Below are 24,208 nucleotides of genomic sequence, written 5' to 3'. Positions count from 1 at the left end.
TAGTTTAGAAAAATGCTTCACTAATTTAGATATAACTATATGATAATGCTTCGAATAAGTATAACAATAATAATAATTAAAATAATAACGCACACTACAGTTATAACAGAGGACATGTAACTTATTACAATATACAAGTTAAAATGTGTATATTCTAATGTTGCAAAACGAGTCACTGAAAGGAAAACGTGAAGTTAATATTGCTGACTTGTTCACTGACTGACTCATCCTTTTTGTTTTTATAGCTCTGTTATGATCCGATGTGTCTACAGTTTCGTTTTGCTCATTTGGCTTCACAGTTTCAACTCTTAACTTTCGTTTCTCTTGCCTGACCGGCTGTGAGGGTGTATCCGCTTTAAATCTCCAGGCTCAGTCTAAGTGTCAGCTGTACAGCTCCGCATCATGAGAGGCAGAGAGACACCGCCCATGTGGACTGCCCAGGGATATAAAAGCGATTAGCATTCTGAGACGCAGATATCAGAGTCGCACTGATGAGCGGTTTATATCCGTTTTCAGGTGAATAGACTGAGCGCTTCCGTGTTTGATTAACTGCATTAACTGCGATCATACCTTTTTTTTTTTATTTTTTTTTTTTTATCATGGTTAATGTGAAGTTAACTTCACGCAGCCAAATTGGGCTCGACTTCTTTGAGTTTTTGAAGGAGAGTGATCGGACATTCATCACAGACAGACTTCAACTAAGAGACATTTATAACACAGAGTTCAGGAGTAGGTGAGTTCTTCCTCATCATGTTGATGATTTGTCTGTATGTATGAATGTTTGATCAATTTTAGCGAAATTACATGTTTTTGCCTTTATTTCAGGAATGCGGGGACCAAAGACCCAAACTTTGGTTCAGTCCTCTATGCCCTGAAAGTGAGCGGCAAAATAACGAGACGAGGAGACACCATTCGCTTTAAGTCCACGGTATGCACTTCTACCTGTAATATATTTTAAGCAGGTGTATGAGTGAAAGGCTGAATCCTTTGATGAAGATAATGAAGACGATGCTTGTCTGATGAAGAATCGGACATGAGAGACAATAGTTCACAGTTGACGCACTTTACAAACGGGCCTGAGTCAATGTTCTTCTTCACATGCATTCAGAAGATATTGACAATAACCAAAGCCTGTGTGAAGCTCATATACTCTCATCAATATGCCCTGACACATGAGAGGGTATAATAACGAGGTACATACCATTAAATGTATTAGGAGGACACAAGGAATACGCTCTGCTTCTCACGACAAGCAAGTAATCTACTTTTCTACATCTGTACCCAGACTTGCTGGCCCCCAAACCATAACAAATCAAATTTATGTAATAACATAGTTCAACACAAAAATTCACAACGTCAGTCAGATTTTTTTTTGTTTTAATATAATGAGAACCACATTTACAGACTTTGCAATGTGATGATGCAGAGTTAGTTTGAAATCTTTGGCTTTCATTGTTTTATCATGATCTGTGCCACTGGCACATTTTATTTTCCCTTATAGATCTCATGTATTTTCACAGTTTGGCTGTATATTATAATATTTTTGCCATAGTGGCACAGTAGTTGCAATATGCAATATTTTAATTCAATTTAAAATCACTTGTTTTTAAGTTAAATGACCTGTTTTGAATCAAATGAAACCAATAAATGATGTAGGCTGGATGCAGAACTGACATTTACAATAATACTATCAACACATTGATAATGAATACCAGTTTAATGGCTTTAAGTTCTGAGGTCAAAGTCTATCACACATGTGACCTCACTATAAATAGTGGATATGGTCAGGAGCTTGTTGGTCATCAGATGCAGCAGTGACGCCACTGGACACCATAGGGCAGTGCTACAGTGTAAAGTACAAAATACAAATCTATTTTTTTATAGTGGTTCCAAAATGATCTTATTCTGGTGGATTGGTTATTTAACAGGGACGGCACATTGTTTACTTATGAGAAGTTTGTATTACAATACAATATCACTGTAACAAGTGGGGATTATTCAAAGGTTTTAGTGCAATTCCTTCAGGCACATGTATGCTATTTAGACAACAACCAGGGGGTAATCATCAGTTTTTAACCTTCTCTCCTTCAGTGCACTCTCTTCACATCCCAATGGTAACAATAAATCTATAAGATGTCTTTCAAAATGATACTGTCTGTATGTAATCTCATACTAGAATGGTTTTATGGATAATTTGGCATGGAAAAAGGCCGGGCTCTTACCAGTGGTGAAAAATAAGAACATTTACTCAAGCACTTTACCTAAGAAGAATAAGGTAGAAGGTGGTTTTATTTTATTTAAGGGTATCCATTACACATATTTACCAGCTATAGTTACTATAGTTTAAGATTTTACTTACTAGAAAATGTATGATAAAATTTTAAAAAATACAGTGAATTGTTAAGTGGTTCCAACATTTTTTGTTCAAAATCAGTGTCTAGTTGGCATCCTTTGACACGTCACGACAAGTCTGTTAGTTGTTTTCAGTTTCATCAAGAGATATTTCGCCTCTAACTTTTCAGTTGTTTTCATTTCAATACATTTTTATGGCCCCAATGAGATAAAATTATCCAATGTTTCTACAAAAAAGCAAAAATTAATGAAAAGTCGAGAAAAAGAATAGAAATTTGTGAATCAGAAGTTAGTTTTTTCACCTTTTCTCTCTCATTAGTCATATGATACATATATAGTGCAAACCAGATACACCTCAACCACCTGCAACAGTAAAATTCAGCTTACGCATTGTATTAACAATCTGATAAATATTTGATAATATATCAATAAATATCCAATATATATTTGATAATATATCAATCACAGGGATCATTTTACTGCCTCATTTTTTATTATATAAAATAGTAGTTGTATTTTTACATTGATGTATTGTATTTTGAGCTAGTTAACCAGTGATGGAAGAAGTTTCAGAAGAAATTTCAGGAGACCCAGATGTCTTAAGCATTAGGATTTATTGAGGTTTGGCCAAGGAGAATAGGCCTCCTAATTCTGCATCTTATCCTCCCTGCAGCTCTTATTTAATCCCATATAACCTTATGCAAAACTTACTAAATGTCTAAATAAGGATATTATTCATTGCACCTATTCATACATGTGTGAAGATTCTCTTAGGTACCACATCCTAAACAATAAATCGAGGTCACCTAAGTCACACTGTATATTTTCATGCAGTTCTTTTCTAAAGGAAGACAATCTTTCTCATGGGTGAGGGGCCCTTGTGTTTTGACTGTTCACTCCCTCGACTGGAGGCAGGCTTGGTTTGTGATATCTTTACGACTTTGGTTGTGATAACATTGGTCATTGGGGCCTGTTTGACTCTATCTGTGTCTTCATGGCTTTCCTTGAGACAGACAACTAGCTGTTGCTTTTAGGCCCTGCTTGTAAGTGACCTGTGGAAACGCTACATAATACTGCATAAAGAAAGAAAAATTCCTTCACAATCAGTGTCTGATAACTAATAAAATTAAGGAAATTTCTTTCAACCACCTGCAACAGTAAAATTCAGCTTACGCATTGTTGCATCAGTATTAACAATCGGATAAATATTTGATAATATATCAATAAATATCCAATATATATTTGATAATATATCAATCACAGGGATCATTTTACTGCCTCATTTTTTATTATATAAAATAGTAGTAGTATTCTTACATTGATGTATTGTATTATTGTATTATATTGTATTTTGAGCTAGTTAACCAGTGGTGGAAGAAGTTTCAGAAGAAATTTCAGGAGACCCAGATGTCTTAAGATGTCTAATTAGGATTTATTGAGGTTTGGCCAAGGAGAATAGGGATGAGCAATGCAAGTTAACACTGTGTACTGCCTCCTAATTCTGAATCTTATCCTCCCTGCAGCTCTTATTTAATCCCATATAACCTTATGCAAAACTTACTAAATGTCTAAATAAGGATATTATTCATTGCACCTATCCATACATGTGTGAAAATTCTCTTAGGCACCACATCCTAAACAATAAATCAAGGTCACCTAATTCACACTGTATATTTTCATGCAGTTCTTTTCTAAAGGAAGGCAATCTTTCTCTTGGGGGAAGGGCCCTTGTGTTTTGACTGTTCACTCCCTCGACTGGAGGCAGGCTTGGTTTGTGATATCTTTACGACCTTGGTTGTGATAACATTGGTCATTGGGGCCTGTTTGACTCTGTGTCTTCATGGCTTTCCTTGAGACAGACAACTAGCTGTTGCTTTTAGGCCCTGCTTGTAAGTGACCTGTGGAAACGCTATATAATACTACATAAAGAAAGAAAAATTCCTTCACAATCAGTGTCTGATAACTAATAAAATTAAGAAAATTTCTTTCAAGCTTATTCAAAGATTTAACATAGCTTAAATATCCTTTTGTAAGACTTTTGTATTTTTGTAAATAGCCATGTTGATGAAATTTTAACATTAATATGGAAACATGCACTGTTCGGTGTGCTGGAAGATAACACATGATAGAATTCTCATCTGTATATTGCTTATCTTTTAATTTTATTGGCTAAATTTAATATTCAGAAAAGCAAATTTACAGGTAAAAAGCTAAATGTAATCGCAAAGGAAGTCAAACAGTACACTTTTTCTGCAAATCCAAATTTTGTAAAAACTAAAAATATCTGTTTTTTGTTGAAAATCTTAATATGAATTGTAACTCCTCCTAGTTTAAAATAGCAAACTGTATCGTGTGCACTTATTTATGGTCATTTTGTGGTACAAATAATTGGTACTTCCATATAGAAAGTAAAGCTCTCAGTTACTAGACGGTAATAATAGCAATATTTCCACCCCCTCTCCAGAGTGTCATCACTCTTTAAACAAATTATCTGTCCTGTCATCAACTTTTATATATGCTTAAGATGTGTCCAGTGTCCAACATAAAGGAGATTTCAAGTTGTTACTGACTTAAACTTTGCTTCATCATTCAAAGGAGAAAAAATGTTCACAGTTTTTTTTTTTTTGTGTGTGTGTGTGTGTGTGTGTGTGTGTGTTTTGAAATGTTTAAAATTATTCAAACTCGGTCAGAATTAAATGCAGATGTTCTAAAAGATGTTATCGAGTAGAAAAAACAAACCAGATTTAGTGTTTTAAACAAACAACAGCAATGTGTCATACCGAAAGCAAGGGTTGTGACTCATGGCCCAACCACCAGCATCTGGGTGGTGCCATTTTCTCATGTCTTAAGACAAACTACTGCTGCTACTATATTTATATGCATTTACAAGGTTATTAGACAAATAGATGGGTGCAGATTAAGTACTTTTATAAACAGGTGAGGACACCATTACACATGTGCTCACCCTCCACTACTGCCTAAGAAAAATCATTAGAGGAAAGGAATTTTTCATCCCAGGATAAAATTGATATGAAGTGATACTCTGCACAGGTCAGAGCTCTTTATGTGGACCAGTGGCACACACCCAGGAGCCGTCAGCCACAGGCCGTGCACAATGGTACAGCCAGTCCCGGGCCAGTGCAGACCTTTACCTCCCCAGATGAAGCAGAGACGGGAGTCCGAGCCCGGAGGAAACTGGCCAGTTCTCTGATGGACAAACTGAAGACACACAGGTAACAGGACCAAATAATGAGATTTCCTCTTTTGATTATCATGCTCCCCAAAAGCCTTTTCTGTTTGTTCTGTTTTTTGATATTTTTAAAACAATGTTTTTCTACTGTTTTCTTCTACACTGCAGTCTTCTCAAGTCAAACATATTTAATCATTCTTTTAAATAATAAAAGAGAAAACCGGTGTTTTAGTTCATAGACAGTGTCATAAAAATTACTGGAATGTATGTGTAAAGTTGCTGAATCACTGTTAAATCATCTGGTGTGTAACATCTAAGGGGCATTGCAACCTTTGATGTTAGTAATGATTCAGACTGTATATTGTGAAGGTTATAGGACTTTGTTGAGTCTTAGATGTCTGAGATGTGTTTGTTGGAAACTGTTTTTTAGTGGAATTTGTAATTCAGAGAGAGATAAAATAATTAAGAACAACCATCTGCACCCCTCATTGTTACCGTGTCCTCTTTGCAGTTTTAGTAGAATGAAGTGGGGGGTGGGGGAAGGGATGGTTACACAGATTGTATGCTGTGTCTGGTACATGGAGTATTATCCTGGTATCAGAATAAATATATCAATTTAAGACAGTGGAGACTGCCCAGAGACTGTTTCTTTATGCATCAGACAATAAGTAAAGGTAATTTAAAAAGTGACACTCAGCAAACAACTGTCTTCTTTGGAGTCAAGCCTCGCAACAACAGGCTTAATTTTCTTGTGTGCTGTGGCAAAAAGCAGACGGGACAGGAAGTAGTGTGGGTAGGGTTGTAAGTATAAACTGCAGGAATCAGCATAGCTTGTAGACTCACAATAGCAGTCCACAAAGCTGTGAATTATACAGTTTGTTATCACTTAACTGTTATTTCCCTGTAGCGTGTCACTAGCCTTGCACTCACTACAGCTCTCCTTCACTGCTGCCTGTATTATTTTTTCATGCACTTATAAAACACTTGAAAGAACACACTTGAATCTTGGTTCTGATTTAATAGTGATCTTCAAATTCACACACCACTTGCCTGTAATATATAATCTTTGCTATTTTTGCACCCGCAGGGCTCACTTCATTTCTGACAAACATGGTATCACCATCACCTCTGACCATCAGTTTGAGGATGGGAAACTTTGCTTGTGCGTGGAAAACACATTTGAGGTATTTGTGTTGTAAAATTTTAGTGTTATTTCTATTGTTAGTCATTGTACAAATGTGTAGCTACATTACATAGATCTGTTTTTCTTCTTTTTTAAACAGTATATGATAAATCTGAATGTGACAAACACTGGAACAGAACCTGTGTATTTCACCTACTACACCCCACTGCACTGGCTCAAACACTTAACTCTGATGGATGAGCACAAAGTGACCAAAACAAACCCCCTGACACTCAAACCGGGTAACACAAAAGTATATTCATGATGCCATATTTTCCTGCACTGAGAGATGGGCACAATAAACCACAATGAATAACCCACATAAAATATTCTTGTCTGTTATGTTCTGATCTCAGGTGACAGATATGAAATCAAGGTTGACTTCCGCTGCAGTTTGGTTGGTTTCTATCCAGCTACGCTGGCCTTTGAATTCAAACCAGACCTGCAGCCCTCCACCACTGCTTTCCACATTGTGCGCTTTATTGAGACTCAGTGTATAACTTCCTTGGGACGGGAGCTGGCACCTATAGCACCCTACAAACCTCAGTCTCTCCCTGCCTGGACACCTGAAGTTAATTACAAAATTGTGGATGGGCAGCGACCTGATGGGTAACACTGTTCACTCAATACACTGTTAAATATACAGCAAATGTTAAATATACAGCAAATATAAAAAGTGAAATACTGTATGACTCATAGTGATATATCCTACTTTTTGCATTTTGTCTTACTAGGCTGTCAGTGATGCAGCTACAAAATGTGGTTCAGCTAAAAAACTATCCAATACCACAGTATATGAACCAGCTCATAAAGTTACTGAAGCAGTCTACTTTCTCCACTGATAAAAGGTAAATTCAGTTGTTTTTTTGGTCATTTCCAGTTGTGATTTTATTTGGTTTGTGACAAATATCTGGCCATGCAATGTCCACTTGTATTGACAACAGCATTATTTAAGTGCTTATTGTTATGTAGACACAACGTGATATTTAACATTTAACCTAAAACACAATGTTTTCCCTAACCTTACCCAGTGTGCTGTTGTTGATTGTGGTAATACATGTGAGTAATATATATAAACAAAATTTCCAGGAGACAGGGTTGTTCTGAATGTGAACACATAGTGTAAAGACACATGAATGATATAATTCGAGACAGCTTCTGTTCTACAGTATATATACTGCCGAGTAATTTGTCTCTTTTGCTTTGGTCCGTTTATAAGGACCTTGTTGGAAAATCCCTTGAGCTGGGAGAACTACACTGAGAAGCTGCAGCTGCTGCTGTATCTGGAGGAGCTTCAGATGGAGGTAGACATCAAGAGATACAACATCCCCAACAAGGAAAGACAATACGCCATCATGTCCAGAGACCCAGTAAACAAGAAACTTCTTGTTCTGGAGGTAAATATGTCATGCACTCAGTCACTTCCCCAAATAATCAGTCTCTCCCTAACTTGTTCAACTCATACTTTCACTTTCAGAGTCACTAGATCACATTTAGCTTTTCTAGTTCATTTTAACCAAGTGGCAACCTCTGGGGCTGATAAATGGAGTCAACATGGAAGTTCCAAAAATTGCAGTTCCTCTAATGGCCACTGGAACCTGGCTCTAAAAGCGTGTCAGTGCCCAACTTTACGGCAGAAATAAACATGTTTGTGTGTGTGTGTGTGTGTGTGTGTATGTATATATATATATATGTATATATATGTGTGTATATATATATATATATATATATATATATATATATATATATATATATATACATTCCTGAGACCGAACTCTGATGGGGTATGATTAAAAAAAGGCCATTAGATTAACACAATGGGACAACATATTCACCTGTACATTCACTGGCATACAGATAATAATAATAAATAAATAAATTCCTTCTTCTTGCTCACCTGCCAGGTACCTGGTGTGTCTGAGAACCGCCCGTCTGTGTTACGAGGAGATCAGCTGCTGGCATATCCCACAGGAGAAACAGGGGTGAAGTACCGCGGCTACGTCCACAGTGTGCAGCTGGACAGTGTCAAACTGGGCTTTGGCTCAGAGTAAGATCAAGACAATACTGTAACATACAATAATTAAAACATATTGAATTTTTGACTAATATTTTTTTAAATAATAATTTGTGATTCAGATGGTTTGTCTTTTAATTTATTTGCAGATTGCTGGATCGCTTTGTAGACAACATGAAGTTCAGCATTGAGTTCACTGTCAACCGCCTGACTCTGCGTGTTCAGCACAGAGCAGCAGAACTGGCAGCTAGAAATGGACTGGGGGAAGTGCTGTTCCCTGCTGCACCTACCAACTCCTGTCAACTAACTGAGCCTCCCAACCTCAGGTTAGGCAAGTTAGTATATAACCTGCGTGCATATCTATTCGTGGTGCATTTTTAGCTGGCTATTTGCAGCACATATGTCTGTAGTATCCCTCTACATGAATCCATGAATAATGTAAGACAATGATTTATCTGCACATATGACCAGACTTCTCAACAAGGGCTGGAATTATGTTTGCTCTGAAGATACATGCAAAGGTCTCTAGAGGACTCGGCAGAGTCAATGGTCAGATATCCTGAATATCAAAAACACCTCATGTGAACCTGATCACAAAGCAAGTTGATTGGTTGATTCTATTCATGTAGGAAGATGGATTTAAAATGAAAAAGGAAGAACATCTAAAGGTTACACTTAAAATCAATTTTACATGCCATACTACTCCATCCATTCATCCATCTTCTATACTGCTTATCCGTACAGGAATGCAGGGACCACCATGTTAAATATAGCAAATAAAATGAGGCCTATGGGCTGTTATGCACTGTAGTTAACCTATTTTTCCTAGTGTGAAGCAAATTGTTCCATTTTGTAAATGTCTATTGTATTTCCATCCACGCATTTACATTTGAGCTCTCCTGTGATAATCATTTACTGGTGTTGAGTTTACTGTCTTTTCTCATTTCAAGTAAACTCGCGTGTTCGTTTGATGTTAATGAAGTTAATGCAGGAGACGAATTCCGAATTCTTTTCACTAATTTATTAAACAAGCTTTCACAAAATTAAAAGAGGATCGTTACAGAGCTCCGGGTCCAAACTATCTCTCCCTGACAACAACATGCAGCTGTGCCAGTTCACAAAGTCTGACACACTAACTTCCTCCTAACCCGGTCTTTTTATTATTGTTACACAAAGAAAGCAAGGAATGTAGGTTGAACTCTTCTTCATTGGCTGTTGCCCGACTGGCCTTCGCCCAGGCGCCTCCTTCATGGTTATCTGACTCCATTTGACCTCCTTCACTCCTGCCTGGCAACAGCTGATTTTTATGTGTGTGGAACAGAGAAGAGAAGACAGAGACAGACACAACCCTCCCCTCTCCTCAGGGCTGTCTCCCCTCTATCAGTTAACTGTGCCCTTGCCTACTTCTATCCTCATCTTCTACCTATGCAGTCTATTCATGGCATGTCCACCCCGCATCTGAAGAACAACCCCTCCACACATCCTTGGCTTCACTATCTGTAACATCCTGCTCCCTTTTGAGACTTCAGCAACTCCCCAACCTATAGTTATCAAAAGCAAGCATCATAACCTTGCAATCCTCACACACACGCAATGCTATTGCACAATGCTAAAAATATTCTTCACTGGTTAGAGTGTTTTTACCAGTCACAAGCAGTAAATTCATTAACATTTATCTTTTCTTTTTAACCATTCTTCTGTGACACGTTGATAGGCTGTTTGACTCACATTTGGAGAGAAACAAAGAGCAGTATCAAGCAATAAAGCACATTGTAGCTGGCTCATCCAAACCTGCCCCTTACCTGGTGTTTGGCCCACCTGGAACAGGTACAGAAACTATCAGTATACTCTTCCTTCTTAAAATTGTGCTGTTTAAGCCATTTAGTTTTGACTTGTTAACATAACAACTGTTTACAAAGCCAGAAATTTATTGCACTTGACTTTATTCTGTTTGTTCTTTGTCTGTTCAGGCAAGACTGTGACTCTGGTTGAGGCCATCAAACAGATAGAGAAGACCCAGGCCTCCTGCCACATCCTGGCCTGCGCTCCTTCCAACAGCGCAGCTGATCTGCTCTGCAACAGAATTCTGGACCACGTGGATGAGCATAAAGTGTACCGCATGTACGCTAGCAGCCGAGACCCAAAATGTGTCCCTGAACAGCTAAAGGTCAGTGCCAGGTGCTCTTGTACTGCACGTGATTCTGATTGACTGATGCTTCACTTTTGTTTGTGTCAGATGAAAAGCATTTCTTTTATCCTTTTATTTTCTTGCTGTAGCACTGCTGCACTTCTGTGCTTTACTTTGTGGTACTTTCACAGGCATGCTCTAACCTGGTAGGAGAGTGTTATGTTTTTCCTCCAAAAGAGACGCTGATGGAGTATAGGATCATGGTCACCACCCTGTTAACGGCTGGAAGGTAGTGAATGACTCTCATTGAAGTTTGCTCACCATAACACTAAAAGTTGCATTTCATTGTTGCACACTACAGTATTTACTAATCAAATACTAACAGTCAACTGCACACGTGAATTTGTGAGAGTAAGTTTGCTACTATTTACCATGTCTCTGATCTCTTCAGGCTGGTCTCAGGAGGCATTCCTCCAGGACATTTCACTCACGTGTTTGTGGACGAGGCAGGGCATGCTGTGGAGACTGAATGTTTAGTCCCATTGGCAGGTAAAGAGAGCAAAGACCACTGTGTTTTTATGCCTCCATGCCTGTGAAAGCCATGGCTGGAGGCATAATGTTTTTGCAGTGTCCGTACATTTGTCCCATTCTCATAAACACAAATTCTCAGAGATGCCTTGAGGGAATTTCATTTCACTTGACACAAACATCCACACGGATTCAGGGATGAACATATTAGAATTTGGTGGACAAAGGTCAAAGGACAAGGTCCCTGTGACCTCAAAAAAGTATGTTTTTTGACCATAACTATAATAGGGTAAAGTGATGAAGTGATGACATTTTATGTCAACTGTCAACTTCACTGTGACATCATAATGTACTGTAAAAACACTTCTGGCCATTATTCAACACTGTAACCATATTCCTTAACTGCGAGGTGGTAATTAAATTTTTTTTTTTTTTGGTTGAATAAAAATAAATAAAAATTAAAAATAAAATAATAATAATTAGAAATGAATTCACTTTAATCTAATTTAATTTACTTTTTTATTTGAGTAAATCTTATTTATTTAAATTAACTGTCTCAAAAGATTTAATTCAGTGAAATTAATTTTGATCAATTTAATTTTTATCAACATAATTTAATTGAGTAAATATAATTCAATAAATTTCACCTAATAAGTAAAATTAATACAATGAAATTTGATTTGATCAATTTAATGGCACTCAGTTTAATTGAGCAAATTTAATTTGATTAACTAACTTTAATTGTATTGAGTACATTCAAAATACAAAATCTAATTGTTTGAATAATTCAACTCAATGTAGAATGAGACATACAAATGCAAGCTGGTAATTCTAGCTTGAAATTGTACTGAAGCTTTATGTGTTGTTTGATTTTTGTTATCTGTGCTACAAAGGGCTGCTCCATCCAGAAACTGGTCAAGTTGTTTTGGCTGGAGATCCTAAGCAGCTTGGACCCATCCTCAGATCCCCTTTTGCGCTGAAATATGGCATGGGTTAGTACAGGCACACTCACACAGATTGTTTAGTTTGGATAAATGAGTATACATAGTTCTGCAACTCAGTTTTTGTTTGCACACATTTGATATGTTTCTGGAGTTAAAAAGGGTCTGCTGTCTGCAGGAGTTTCCCTCTTGGAGCGTTTGATGAATGATTTCCCTCTGTACCGCAAAGACGAGGGCGTGTTCAACAATCGCTTTGTCACCAAACTGCTGCGCAACTACAGGTATCATAGAAGAGATGGTTATAGGTCACTGCTTGCAGGGATTTCCAGAATGCATTTTCAAATCTATTTTCATTTCTCTTGGTCCTTTTCAGGTCCCATCCTGCCATTCTGAAGATTCCCAACGAGCTCTTCTATGATGGAGAGCTGCTGTGTCACGCAGATGAAATTTTACGCAACTCCTACTGCAGATGGGAACATCTTCCCAAGATGGTAATGATTCACAGCATGCTGCACAATGCATGTGCAAACAGAAACTGATCACATAGAAATCAAAACAATGAAAAGTGACAACCAAATAGTCTTTACTATAGCTTCATTATTAAAATACAATGTAGCCATTTTATATTAATTCTAGAGCTAAAACAGTTGGTGGATTAATCAATTAGCTGATCAACACAAAATTAATTGCCAAATATTTTGACAATCTATTAATCAGTTGTTCTTTTAAGCAAAAATGCCAAAACATTTGCTGGTTACAGCAACTCCAAATGGAATATCTTCTCTGTCTTATAGCATTGTTGATTGAATATTTTTGGGTTTTCAGCAATTGGTCGGACAAAATTTGAAGCACTTTGAAGACAACGCATTTCCGAGAAATTCTGACAGACATTTTCCCCCATTTTTTGACACATCATAGACTAAATAATTAGTGTAGAGATATAAGACTAAATAAAAATGAAGATAATTGTCAGAAGCAGCCCTAGTTCATTAATACCTTTACCTTTAAGATTCAGTATATTAATACTAACATTTTAGTGCAGTTTTCTCCATTTTGATGGAGGATTTTCATTGAAGGACAATACCTGTAACATCTTGATTAATTTAATGATTTTGTCTGGTGAATAACTCTGGTGAAAGACAAAATTAACAATTTCTGACTATGAAATACTGTTCACTATGAATGAGACCAAAAAGTCTGATTTATTTCCATTCCAAAAATTGATTTGTTAGATTAGACAGTTCTACAAAACAGAAAAGAAAATGCACACTTGCCAGTGCTTCAACACACTTCAAGACCCAGTATCATTATAAATCACGAATACCCTTACAGCACTTGCTGTATTACTTTTGATTTAACGTTTTGATCTTTGGTGAATGTTTTTTTTTTTTTAATTCTACCTTGAAGTTTACTCCACTTTACAAACAACACAGAAGTTTTCAAAAATAATGTCTCTAAAGAATACAGCATAAGAATGCAAAAATAATTTCCTTTAAATTATTTCTCATGTATTTTTCAGGGCTTCCCATTGATCTTCCATGGGGTCACCGGTATTGATGAGCGTGAGGCCAGCAGTCCTTCATTCTTCAACATAGCAGAGGTGGAGGTGCTGATGGACTATGTGAGGAAACTGCTGCAGTCACAGGGAAAGAAGGGCCTGGCCACTATCTCACCCAAAGACATAGGCATCATCGCCCCCTACAGGAAACAGGTCAGAATGAATTCAATTCAACACACTTCAGTCTGAGGTCTAATGAACACACATTGAAGTGGAAAAATGTAATTATATGTAGATTGAAAGATGTTTTTTTCTGGGTGTCCTATAGGTGCAGAAAATCCGTAAGGCCTTAGAAAAAGTTGGGAAAGACTTCAAATTTAAGGACATAAATGCGCTTAAGGTAACAAAATATTTCACACTAAAACAATGTGAAACACACAATAGAGGCTTTGTCTGAAGTTTATGTGCATATCTGTGATAGGTTGGTTCGGTGGAAGAGTTCCAAGGTCAGGAGAGGAGAGTCATCCTGGTGTCTACAGTTCGGAGCAGCCCCAATTACGCAGAAATAGACAAACAGTTCAACCTGGGCTTTGTCAAGAATGAGAAGGTATCTGCTATAAACACATGCACATACTCTGCATAGGTACATGCAGAACATTATTCTGACACATTCTTTGCTTCTCCAGAGATTCAATGTGGCTGTGACTCGAGCCAAAGCCCTGCTGATTGTGGTGGGAAACCCCAGAGTGCTGAACAAAGATACTACCTGGGCCCAGTACGTGTCACATGGTCACTTCTGCTTTCTGCTGTCACAGCACACATATCGATAAAATTTCATATTAAATCCAAGAGAGCAGTCCCAGGTAACTTTGTCACGGTTCTCTTCTCTCTGCTTGCCTGCAGCTTCATCAAGTACTGCAGCGATGAAGGAGGCTACACTGGCTTTGTTCGTGCAGAGGAAGACGAGGATGTGGTGATGAGACTCGCTGCTCTCTGCATTAGTATTGAGGCTCAAGGTGACACACAGATCTTTATTTCCATTACTATCCCCCTCAGATGGAACGTTTTGAATTGATGTAAAAATCTTCCATCTTTCTTTCTGTGACTCTTTTCCCGTCAGTGGAGACTGCTGAGAGTGCTGTTCAGCAGATCATGGACCCCGAGTGGAGGAATGACCTGTGAACAAACGGAGAGCCCAAACGCCCAGAAACCTGAAATGAAAGCTATGTGACACAGCCAGCATTCACATGGAAAAAATAACATACCAAAATATATATAAAATATAACCAGGTGGTGTTTTATGACTGTTTGCCTGTTGGCTACTCCAGTGGGGTGCACTAACACCACTTTCATTTGAAACAGCTGTACAAGCTGCTATTATCAAAAAAAAAAAAAAAATCATGGTCTGTCTCAGGATTAGTTTTTTAATTGGTAGTTTTTAACATTCCTCAATCATCACTGCTTTTTTACAGTCATGTAGTTTTATGACGATTTGTCGATTCACTGAAGCAACTGCACATCATTGTCAATCCATATACAATGCATTCAGAAAATGTTCAGACCTCTTTAATTTTTCACATTTTGTTATGTTGCAGCCTTATGCTAAAATAAAATATTTTTTCCTTCATCAATCTACACTCAATACCCGATAATGACCAAACTTTTGACTGGTACTATAGGTATTCAGATCCTTTGCTATGAAGCTTGAAATTTAGCTCAGGTGCCTCCCATTTCTCTTGATCATCTTTGAGATATTTCTACAATGGATGGTGAGACATGAATACATTTTTTAATCACAATTTTTAAGTACAGTAATTTTTATTCATTTAAACCAGATTAAAAATGTGTATGCTTATTTTGTATTTGCCATTTTCTGAATTAAAAAATAAAAGTGCATTTGTTGTCAAAACTGCTCTTTTATCAGGTCATTCAAACCAAACTATAAAAAGTTCAGATGATTTAGCTTTTTTGTCTTTAGTTTTCAGTGGAAGTTGGGTTTTGGTTCTGTTAAATGGAAAAAGAAAAATTAAGAAATCACACTTGGATTTTAATATCAAATGGAGATGAATATTAACCAATTCCTGCCTGGAACATAAGAATGCAAATGTAAGATGCTGCAATATACTTTGGAAATATCAGTTATTTTACATTTTGCTGGTGGAAATGTTGGACAAAAGTATCAAAATATCAATTAAAAAGTGTTAAAAGGATTTGTGATACTTTTAGGACTGCAAAACAAAACCAAACCTGTTAAGATTGCATAGTATTTCAAAAATACTTTATTAACACGTTTGTCTCATCCAAACATTCAACACATCCCACTCCTGTTAGTATAGCATCATCACCATCAACATTTTCTCTTGAATTATGTTTGACATTCACATAGAGGCACTGTCCAGGAATTAGCCTGAGCCTGCAACATTCTGATCTCTATGGATCTGAATGCAGTGAATTAAAGGAAGATCACCATTGATGTAGCTTATGATGGTGGTAAGCTCAATGTAGGGACCATCTCATACACTTGTGTGTACAGTGTGTTAAGGGCTTTTGTCTGGGCAGGACTAGATATGGAATATACAGTACGGCACAGCACAAAGTCCTGTTGAACTGTCTCGAATAGGTTCACTTTAACTGCATCAGAGGGCTGCTTTTAAGGAGATGAGGTGGTTTCATGACTGTCACTTAATGGAGAAAACTACTGTACTTTAAATAGTACTTCTGGTCACTAACAAAGCTGGCACTCAGGCTTTCATCCCAATTCTATTGCAATTTCTTGTTCAAATTCCTTGATCATAGGATTGGTGTAAAACATGTCAAACTTTGATTTAACATTTCAGCTTTGAACCCAAAGATACTGTGGTTGTCCACACACACACACACACACACACACACACACACACACACACAGTGTCTATAAGGTTGACCATGAACTTTTCAATGATCTTAAAGAGCCACACAAGACACCCACTTAGATATCCTTGTTTGTTCAATCACATTTTTAGGAATGTCCCTGTACTGTCAAATAAAGGGCTGTTATACACAAGCTAAACCCCAATTTCAGAATGTCAAGAGTTACTGATCTGGTGAGCCAAACAGGTGAGGAGATAGCACATTGGTAATGATGCTGTCTGAGCTGTCAATCAAGTTGTCAGTTGGGTATTTTATTAAAACTTTTATACACAGAATAGACCTATAATCTGTCTTTATATTAATATGGCTGTGTACAGTGTGCACTTGTCCTTGGTTAATCCAGTATACAGTGATACATCACAACTGTATGCTGAATCTGAAACAGACCACTGTTTCCAGTGCCAGTTTAAGCTACAGGCCAAGGTGCAGTGTAACACCTCTGTGCACAAATAGTCACTGCTGCTTCAGTTTATGTAGGTTTCAGTAAATTAATGCAGTGTAAACAGGCTCTAAATTTATTCCTTTGTCAGAAACAGGGGAAAACTCTGCTGACACAGTACTTGGTGAAATAGGACTTTCAGGGTGTAAAATTAATGGTGGTATGACAAATAGATGAAGAGATCATGACTGAAGCTGATGTATAAAAGGAGATGGAGTGGTACATGCAGGTTCAAGAGAAGCTTGGGTTCCATACTATCCATAAAGCAAATCTAAAACTGTCTACAACTTGAGCTGAGAGAGAGGGAGTCAGTGAGCATGTGAGCTACAAGACGCTTCTCTGTAAACAATCATAACACAGAGGCAGACGCATGATATATTTGTAAAGTATATGCACGTATAAATACAAACATAAATTCATACATACAGGAGGAGGGGGGCAGGTCCTTCACAAAAAATAGCCCAGTGTGGTGGTGGTGGAAAACAAAACAGCATACAAACAAAATCTGACAGTGTGTGAGTAGCAGAGGAAATAGAGTTCTAAAAACAAACAAAAAAAGGCTGATGTGTTTTGCTTTTAAACAGGTGTGTCAGTCTTTCATATTTGCCTGTGGCACATCTGCATCTGTGAAGTAAGTATAGTCCACGGAAGCCATTGATTTAAGGTTTCTCTAACTTTGCTCTGTGTGTTGCGGGGGGGGGGGTCCTCCCTCAGGTGCTGATTGGCCAAAAAACTCCACCTCTTCACAGTAGCTGGCAGGCACCCCTCCTCTTCCGCTTGCGGACCTGCAGGGCTGCTCGGGTGGCCATCTCAAACACCTCCCGCACGCCATCCTTGGTCTTAGCAGAGCACTCCAGGTAGCCAAAGGCACTGATGCGGTTGGCCATGTCTCTTCCCTCCTCAGACTTAACTGGCTCCTGGAGGTTAAATGGGCAGACAGTGGGTTTAAATTTGAGTTTTCCAACATTTAGCTGAGACACTCATCAGTTTTGGGATAATTTGTTACTGGTAAGAAGAAACAAACACGCACCTGCTTCATCTTGGCCAGCTCCCTGCGTGTGTGTTCATCATTCCTAAGATCCTTCTTGTTGCCCACAAGGATGATTGGGACGTTGGGACAAAAGTGTTTCACTTCAGGTGTCCATTTCTCTGGAATATTCTCTACAAGAATGAAAAAATAATAATAGTATATGAAAAAAAAAAAAAAACCCAAGAAGTCATTGCACTGTAAATTCCTTCCTTACAAGGACACAGTTGGGAGAGCTGTGTCATTTCCCTTACTGCTTTACAGACATAAACATCAAAAGGTCACCGACCCCTGGCTGATACATGGTCCGACTCTGCTTGCCAAAATAAGCGGCTTGCTCTGGGAGGAGATGTCATGTTGTGGTAGTGTAGGCATACCATCTGTGGCATTGCCCATAACAAAACACTGCGGGAGAAAACCCTGGGGGTTAAGTTTTGTCCAACTAGACATATTTATTCATCAGTTTCATTTGGTTTTTGAGGGCCAAGAACGCTCAGATCTAAGCCTGATATATATGCAAGATATTCAGTGTAAACCTCCAGAAAATTCCAGCATAATCTCAAGCCCTGTACAGTTACAGCAACTATGTTGCATTCTGGAAACCTGCTCCATCTTGTTCTTCCTGAGTGTGGAAACATCTGCATTAAAAACACTCCTCTCATCTCTATTAAGGATGACTTAATATCCAACTGAAGAGTCACTCTACAGTTGGTTAATCTTGATGACTGTGTGCTGTACAAGTTGTTCAATCAGCTTCCATTGATTTAAAAATTTACTTTTTACTGTATATAAGCTAATTAATTCAAATGCTGTAGCTGGATAACAGTCATGTACGATGTGAAATTACTTTGTTTTAATTACTTGAATTACTAAACCAGAACACAAAAGCATACATGCAGGTAACTAATGTTTGTCTGGATGGCAGCAGCTGGGTTAATTGCAATACTAATCATTTAATCATACACATGGGGAAACACAGTTAAAATTTTTTTACCATGTGGATCATTACTTTTATGAAGTCCCTGAAAAAAACAAACAAACAAAAAAAATAGTAGCAGAAATTGAGAGGCTTATTATGGATTATACTGCACTGAAAGATCTGCTCTCCTTGTGGTGGGAAATGTGGGCATTTAACAGAGCATATGGTAAAATTAAAGCTGCCCTGTACAAAAATAAAGTATTGAAGACTTTTCAGTACAAATAGGTTTCTACACTCAGAGGAAACTCTGATTTCTGATCAGTGCTGTGTGCACATTCTGCATGTTGTGGATTGAATCCATCCATGAGCCTCATCTAACTCTACTTATTAAATGTTGGAAACAAGTTCAGTTCTCTCTAAACTGTGAGGAAACATAACTAGTTGCCATGCCTCACTGAGGTACCACTACAAGGTAAAATACAAAGATTTTCTTTTTTTTTAATCATCAATATTTCAATTAGGTTTACACACTTCTTTCTGAATTAAGTCTCTTCAACACAGGCTCACTAAAACATTGCTATGTGCTATCACCAGTCAATCAACATCTCATTAAGTATCTGGATTTTGCTTCTTCCAAAGAAAAAATGGGGCACAGCAATGAGCTACAATGTTACAGTCTCACTAAGTTGGTAAGTAAGTGTGTCCAGCCTTACCTAAACTGTCAGGGCTGTCTATGGAGAAGCACATGAGGATAACATCTGTGTCGGGGTAGGAGAGAGGCCTCAGTCTGTCGTAGTCTTCCTGACCTGCTGTATCCCACAATGCCAACTCCACCTGAGAGAGAGGAAAACAAGTGATGCAAGTGATGTCTAGCATTGAGCGTAAAATTCAGTTACATTATTAAAATGAGGCATTATGTTCACACTTCACTGACAGCAGGAGGAAGAGGGAGAAAGACATCAGAAACACAAAAACACAATATGGACAATAAGAAAAGATGCAAATTAACTGGAAACAGAAAAGAAAGGATTTTAAACAATTATTTCCTCTGCTATCAAGCCCACAATCCAACTCCCCAGAAGTAGACATGGCTCCCACGGGCTTCTCTTAGGTTGTTAATCAAAGTTTTAGCAGTCCCACAGTGCCTGACCTGATCTAGATAAAATAAATACCCAACAAAAAAAAAATTTTGCAACAGCCCAGTAAGAGCTGTAGCACATGCTACAATGCAACCACAAAGCACCATAGATCAATGTCTTATGTACAGTAGCCTATAAGTGTCATTTCATGCATATATCATGTGGCTTTTTTTTACTATAAAACTCCATACAAATTGACAGTGGTCTCTTAGCTTTAACAGTTATCTTGACTTGTTTTATCCTGATGCATCCTGCTGATTAAATTATGCAGTACCCTTACCACCATTACAATCATGGCTGGAAAACTGTGCCTGCTATTGCTGAGAATTGGGGGAAAAAAGTCTTTAGCGTGCCCCAGAGGACAACTACAGTGTGTTAGCAGTTCATCTGGGCTTTTCTGACATTTTACTACTCATGTTTTGCCAAGTCCTGCGTCTTGGCTGTCAAGCTATTTAACTTAGCAAGACTGGCTGGCCACAGCATCTTCTGATTTATAACACATTGAGGGCGTTTTCTACAGTGTATGAGACAGTGAGCTGAGCTGTACCACATCTTCTGACTGGGAAAGCAAGCAACACCATGCCTATACAAACTTCAGTGTCCATTTCTGCCGCTTTTGAGTTCTTTCACCACTAGGTGTCTCACTGGAGGCACCCTCTTCTGTAGTTTACCACTATGCTGTCTGTGTGAACTTTTCAGCCCTCTGTTCTTTGTCTTTGGAGCTACAACTGAGTATAATCATAGACTAATAAGGAGTCAGCTGTAACTTGAACAATGACACTGACTTGTTATGAAAAATTTCACCTCACCAAATGTAGTTTTTTTTAAAATAAGTATACCATACAGAATACAGTCAATTTTGAATATCCAACCTAAGTCCAGCCCATTGATACCAGATTTTGCAGCTCAGGAAACAGGAACAGGAAATGGGACATTAGTCATTATGTATGAGGAGGGGGGTTCCAACCCTGTACAGGATCCTTTTCCTGTTATTGGCTGGAGGTCTGCAGCTTTATCACAATGAAAAGACCCACAGATTTTCTAACAATGCGCACTTATCCCCATCAGTCTTGACAGCACGTGGTTCTCAAACACCAGAGCCAACAGGGTCACATTTTTAGCACTACAGCAGCAGTTTTATTGTGTCACATAAATCTGCCTGCTCTGAGGAATATGATCTAATTATCAGTGGTGGTGGAAGAACTCAGATCTTTTACTGAAGTAAAAGTACAACAATGTAAAAATACTGCAATACAAGTAAAAGTCCAAGTCAAAATAGTAAATATAAAGAAGTATTATCAGCAAAATTTGGTTGAACTATCAAAATTTAAGTGCATGTTCCCACAGTAAAATATCCTGTGAGTGATAGAGCCAGGCAGGTCTCTTCCAAAAGGTCGCAAGAAAAATCTAAAGGATTGTAAAATGCATAATGATTGAGTAAAGAACAAAAAACAATGTTCTGTACTGTATAATGCAGTATTGGAGTAAACGTACTTAGTTACTTTACACCGCTGCTAATTACTTCACAGTCATCACACCAAAACAAGTGAGCAGAACATTAAAATTATGAAGTACCTGTTTGCCATCAACTTCGATGTCAGCAATGTAGTTCTCAAACACAGTGGGGACGTAGACTTCTGGGAACTGGTCCTTACTGAAGACGATGAGCAGACAGGTTTTCCCACATGCACCATCCCCAACTATTACCAACTTCTTCCTGATGGCTGCCATCTACAAACAGAATACACTTTGATTAGTCTATATGTTAAAGCTGGAGATACATGAGAGTGAACAGTCAGTAAACTGGTGAGAATCAAGTCTTTTCTAGCAGAGTAGGGAGGTGAAAAAATGCAACCAGAAATAGAGTGAAAACAAGGGGAAAAAAAGGAGATGATCCAATTCTGTTTTAGAGCCGCACCCTATCCCTTTCCTGGGCTGTGTCCTGTGTGTGAGGTGAAAAACAGAGTCGAGCTGAGGGCTCTGCACTGGTCTGGAAAAGCAGTGGGAGGTGAAGAGAAAAGGAGGAGAGCACAGTGCTCAACATGCTGCTGCACATGCAAGGCCTCAGTCACACAATCTCATTAAAAACAATCCGTAAGGTGTCACTTCCACACCCATGTGGCAATGTGATTTACAGCTCTTACTGGGTTTGTCTGACTCCTCTCTATTGCGCACATTTGTTCTTTCTTTTGGCTTGTAATCCTGAAAGGTGTGTATATGTGAGTGAAACGTGGCTTGCCAGAGAGATATGGCCCCACACACAAACACACGCGGATCAATAGCCATCTCCCACAAGCTGACAATAATGGAGAGAAGGCAGTAGGTGATGAGACAATGCCCTGGCCGCCTGCCATCAGCATCAGCCTCCACAGATCTCAGACTACCAGGACCAACACAGGCCTTTTATCCCCAAAGATCTAAACATCTTCCATCACACACACAGTGTCCAAACCAATGCTGAAGAATGATGCAGAAATACAGCCTTATTATTTAAAGTGGCTGAAATCAGTATTTTTATATTAATAAAGTACTTGCACATAAAGGTGTCGCTTGTAGTGATGAACCCACAACGAATCATCACAGGACTCTGCAGCTCCCCACAGCTTGATAGAGTTATTTCAGCTCATTGTTTTGGTTTTTGGGCTCACAACTTCACTGTTTTGTTTCACTCTCATCTCTCACATATTATTTTCTGCAGCAGCAGGAAGGTTTTTTTTTTAGCAAAAATGCTCAGAAAAGCCACAGTATACTACCTGCTCAGCAGCACCAAACAGCTGATAAAGTCAGCAACTATCTGGTGAATATAGTCGAGCATTTAGCTGCTGCAACAGTCTGATATTTCTCTCAGGAGTTGGTGGAGACCAAAAATAGGGCTAAAAAAAGTGAATATTGGACTGGTATTAACTAATGGGACACAAACCCTAGTGCAAATGAACACTATGTGTAAACAGGCAACTGTCCACTATATAAACTTTAAGGTGATAATATGTCAGTGGCAAAAAAGCCAGTTATTGCAGGGTTAAGGAGCCATTAAGTAATATGACATTTCCTGTTGAGTAATATGCAGACATGACCTAAGACAGAAACAAATCTGAGCTTATATAAAAACACTTGTTGAGTACAGATCAACAAATCAACCATTAAACACTCACAAAAGTATTGGTAACTGTGATATCAATGACAGTATTTTTGTGTTATGGCATGATAAACAGAACTGTGCTGCATTTATGTGTTTAAACAATTGTTTCCTCAGAAATGGTCTGTGGGTGGGCTAAAAAGGCCCAGTTGGTACAAAATCTTCATAGAAACTAAATACAATTCAATTCTCATAAGCTGCATGGTGACTTTTCTATTGTGACCAAAACAAATTATTCTATTTAGGAAGAGCCTGAAGGATCGATTACATGGTATTTTCTGCAGAGTTGTTAAAAACAACAATGAGCTCTAAAGATAAGTTAGAAGACCCAGGTGTTCATGTATGTTAAAGAATGAAATGTGCATCTCTACACAAGCCTTCATTTGATAATCTCGGTTTGTGTGGGCCTCAGTGATTTACCTTCACTCACTGTAACAACAGCTACCATTTTCCCCACAACAATAAAAAGACAATTGTTCAGTTTGCTTTTTTTCTCCCACACATTAAATCAGGCCAGTGTGTTGTCAGTTCGTCTCTGGAGAGAGCCACCTGTTCTCTGTGATAGCAGGCTGCTGCTACTCCATACATCATACTGTCACTGCCAGAGGGAACACACACACACACACACACACACACACACACACACACACACACACACACACACACACACACACACACACACACACACACACACACACACACACACACACGTGCGTATGTGCACGTGCACACACACATACTTACTACTATGCAGCCCCAGAAAGCTTAAGAAAATGGGGCTAGCTCTGCAGATCTTGTACTGTG

The 24,208-nt window shown here is 38.3% G+C and overlaps 2 protein-coding genes across 3 annotated transcripts in view; one reads left to right on the top strand and one right to left on the bottom strand.

Annotated features, from left to right (window-relative positions):
• The first annotated feature begins 433 nt into the window (after positions 1–433).
• On the top strand, positions 434–15,730 carry LOC139620587 (putative helicase mov-10-B.2). The gene is made up of 23 exons (XM_071476278.1): positions 434–733; positions 826–928; positions 5,404–5,585; positions 6,630–6,726; positions 6,826–6,967; positions 7,082–7,334; positions 7,460–7,573; positions 7,945–8,122; positions 8,630–8,772; positions 8,889–9,065; positions 10,454–10,566; positions 10,710–10,906; positions 11,059–11,156; positions 11,319–11,416; positions 12,289–12,387; positions 12,515–12,617; positions 12,710–12,827; positions 13,856–14,047; positions 14,163–14,234; positions 14,316–14,441; positions 14,521–14,609; positions 14,738–14,850; positions 14,955–15,730. Exons 1-23 carry the CDS (start codon positions 600–602, stop codon positions 15,014–15,016), a joined length of 3,003 nt encoding a protein of 1,000 aa, XP_071332379.1. The 5' UTR covers positions 434–599; the 3' UTR covers positions 15,017–15,730.
• LOC139620593 (rho-related GTP-binding protein RhoA-D-like) overlaps positions 15,245–24,208 on the bottom strand; it is a 24,714-nt gene continuing 15,750 nt past the window's right edge. For both annotated transcript variants that reach the window (XM_071476288.1, XM_071476287.1), the window contains exons 2-5: positions 21,844–21,999; positions 19,843–19,963; positions 18,214–18,344; positions 15,245–18,100 (exon numbers count right to left, since the gene is read on the bottom strand). In XM_071476288.1, coding sequence (XP_071332389.1) covers positions 17,927–18,100; positions 18,214–18,344; positions 19,843–19,963; positions 21,844–21,999 — 582 coding nt within the window. In that variant the 3' untranslated portion in view covers positions 15,245–17,926. The remainder of the gene's footprint in view (positions 18,101–18,213; positions 18,345–19,842; positions 19,964–21,843; positions 22,000–24,208) is intronic.

Source organism: Trachinotus anak, unplaced genomic scaffold (assembly GCF_046630095.1).
Source record: "Trachinotus anak isolate AG129_WGS33_773 ecotype Australia unplaced genomic scaffold, CSIRO_AGI_Tana_v1 ptg000004l, whole genome shotgun sequence".
Classification (NCBI taxonomy): Eukaryota; Metazoa; Chordata; class Actinopteri; order Carangiformes; family Carangidae; genus Trachinotus; species Trachinotus anak.
This window is presented reverse-complemented; position numbering and strand designations above follow the sequence as displayed.

Bases quoted from the DNA above. Each gene is read 5' to 3' on its own strand.
- LOC139620587 (XM_071476278.1), top strand. From the start codon at position 600: ATGGTTAATGTGAAGTTAACTTCACGCAGCCAAATTGGGCTCGACTTC. The intron at 929-5,403 runs GTATGCACTTCT...TACTCTGCACAG, and splicing joins CCATTCGCTTTAAGTCCACG to GTCAGAGCTCTTTATGTGGA. The intron at 7,335-7,459 runs GTAACACTGTTC...TTGTCTTACTAG, and splicing joins GATGGGCAGCGACCTGATGG to GCTGTCAGTGATGCAGCTAC.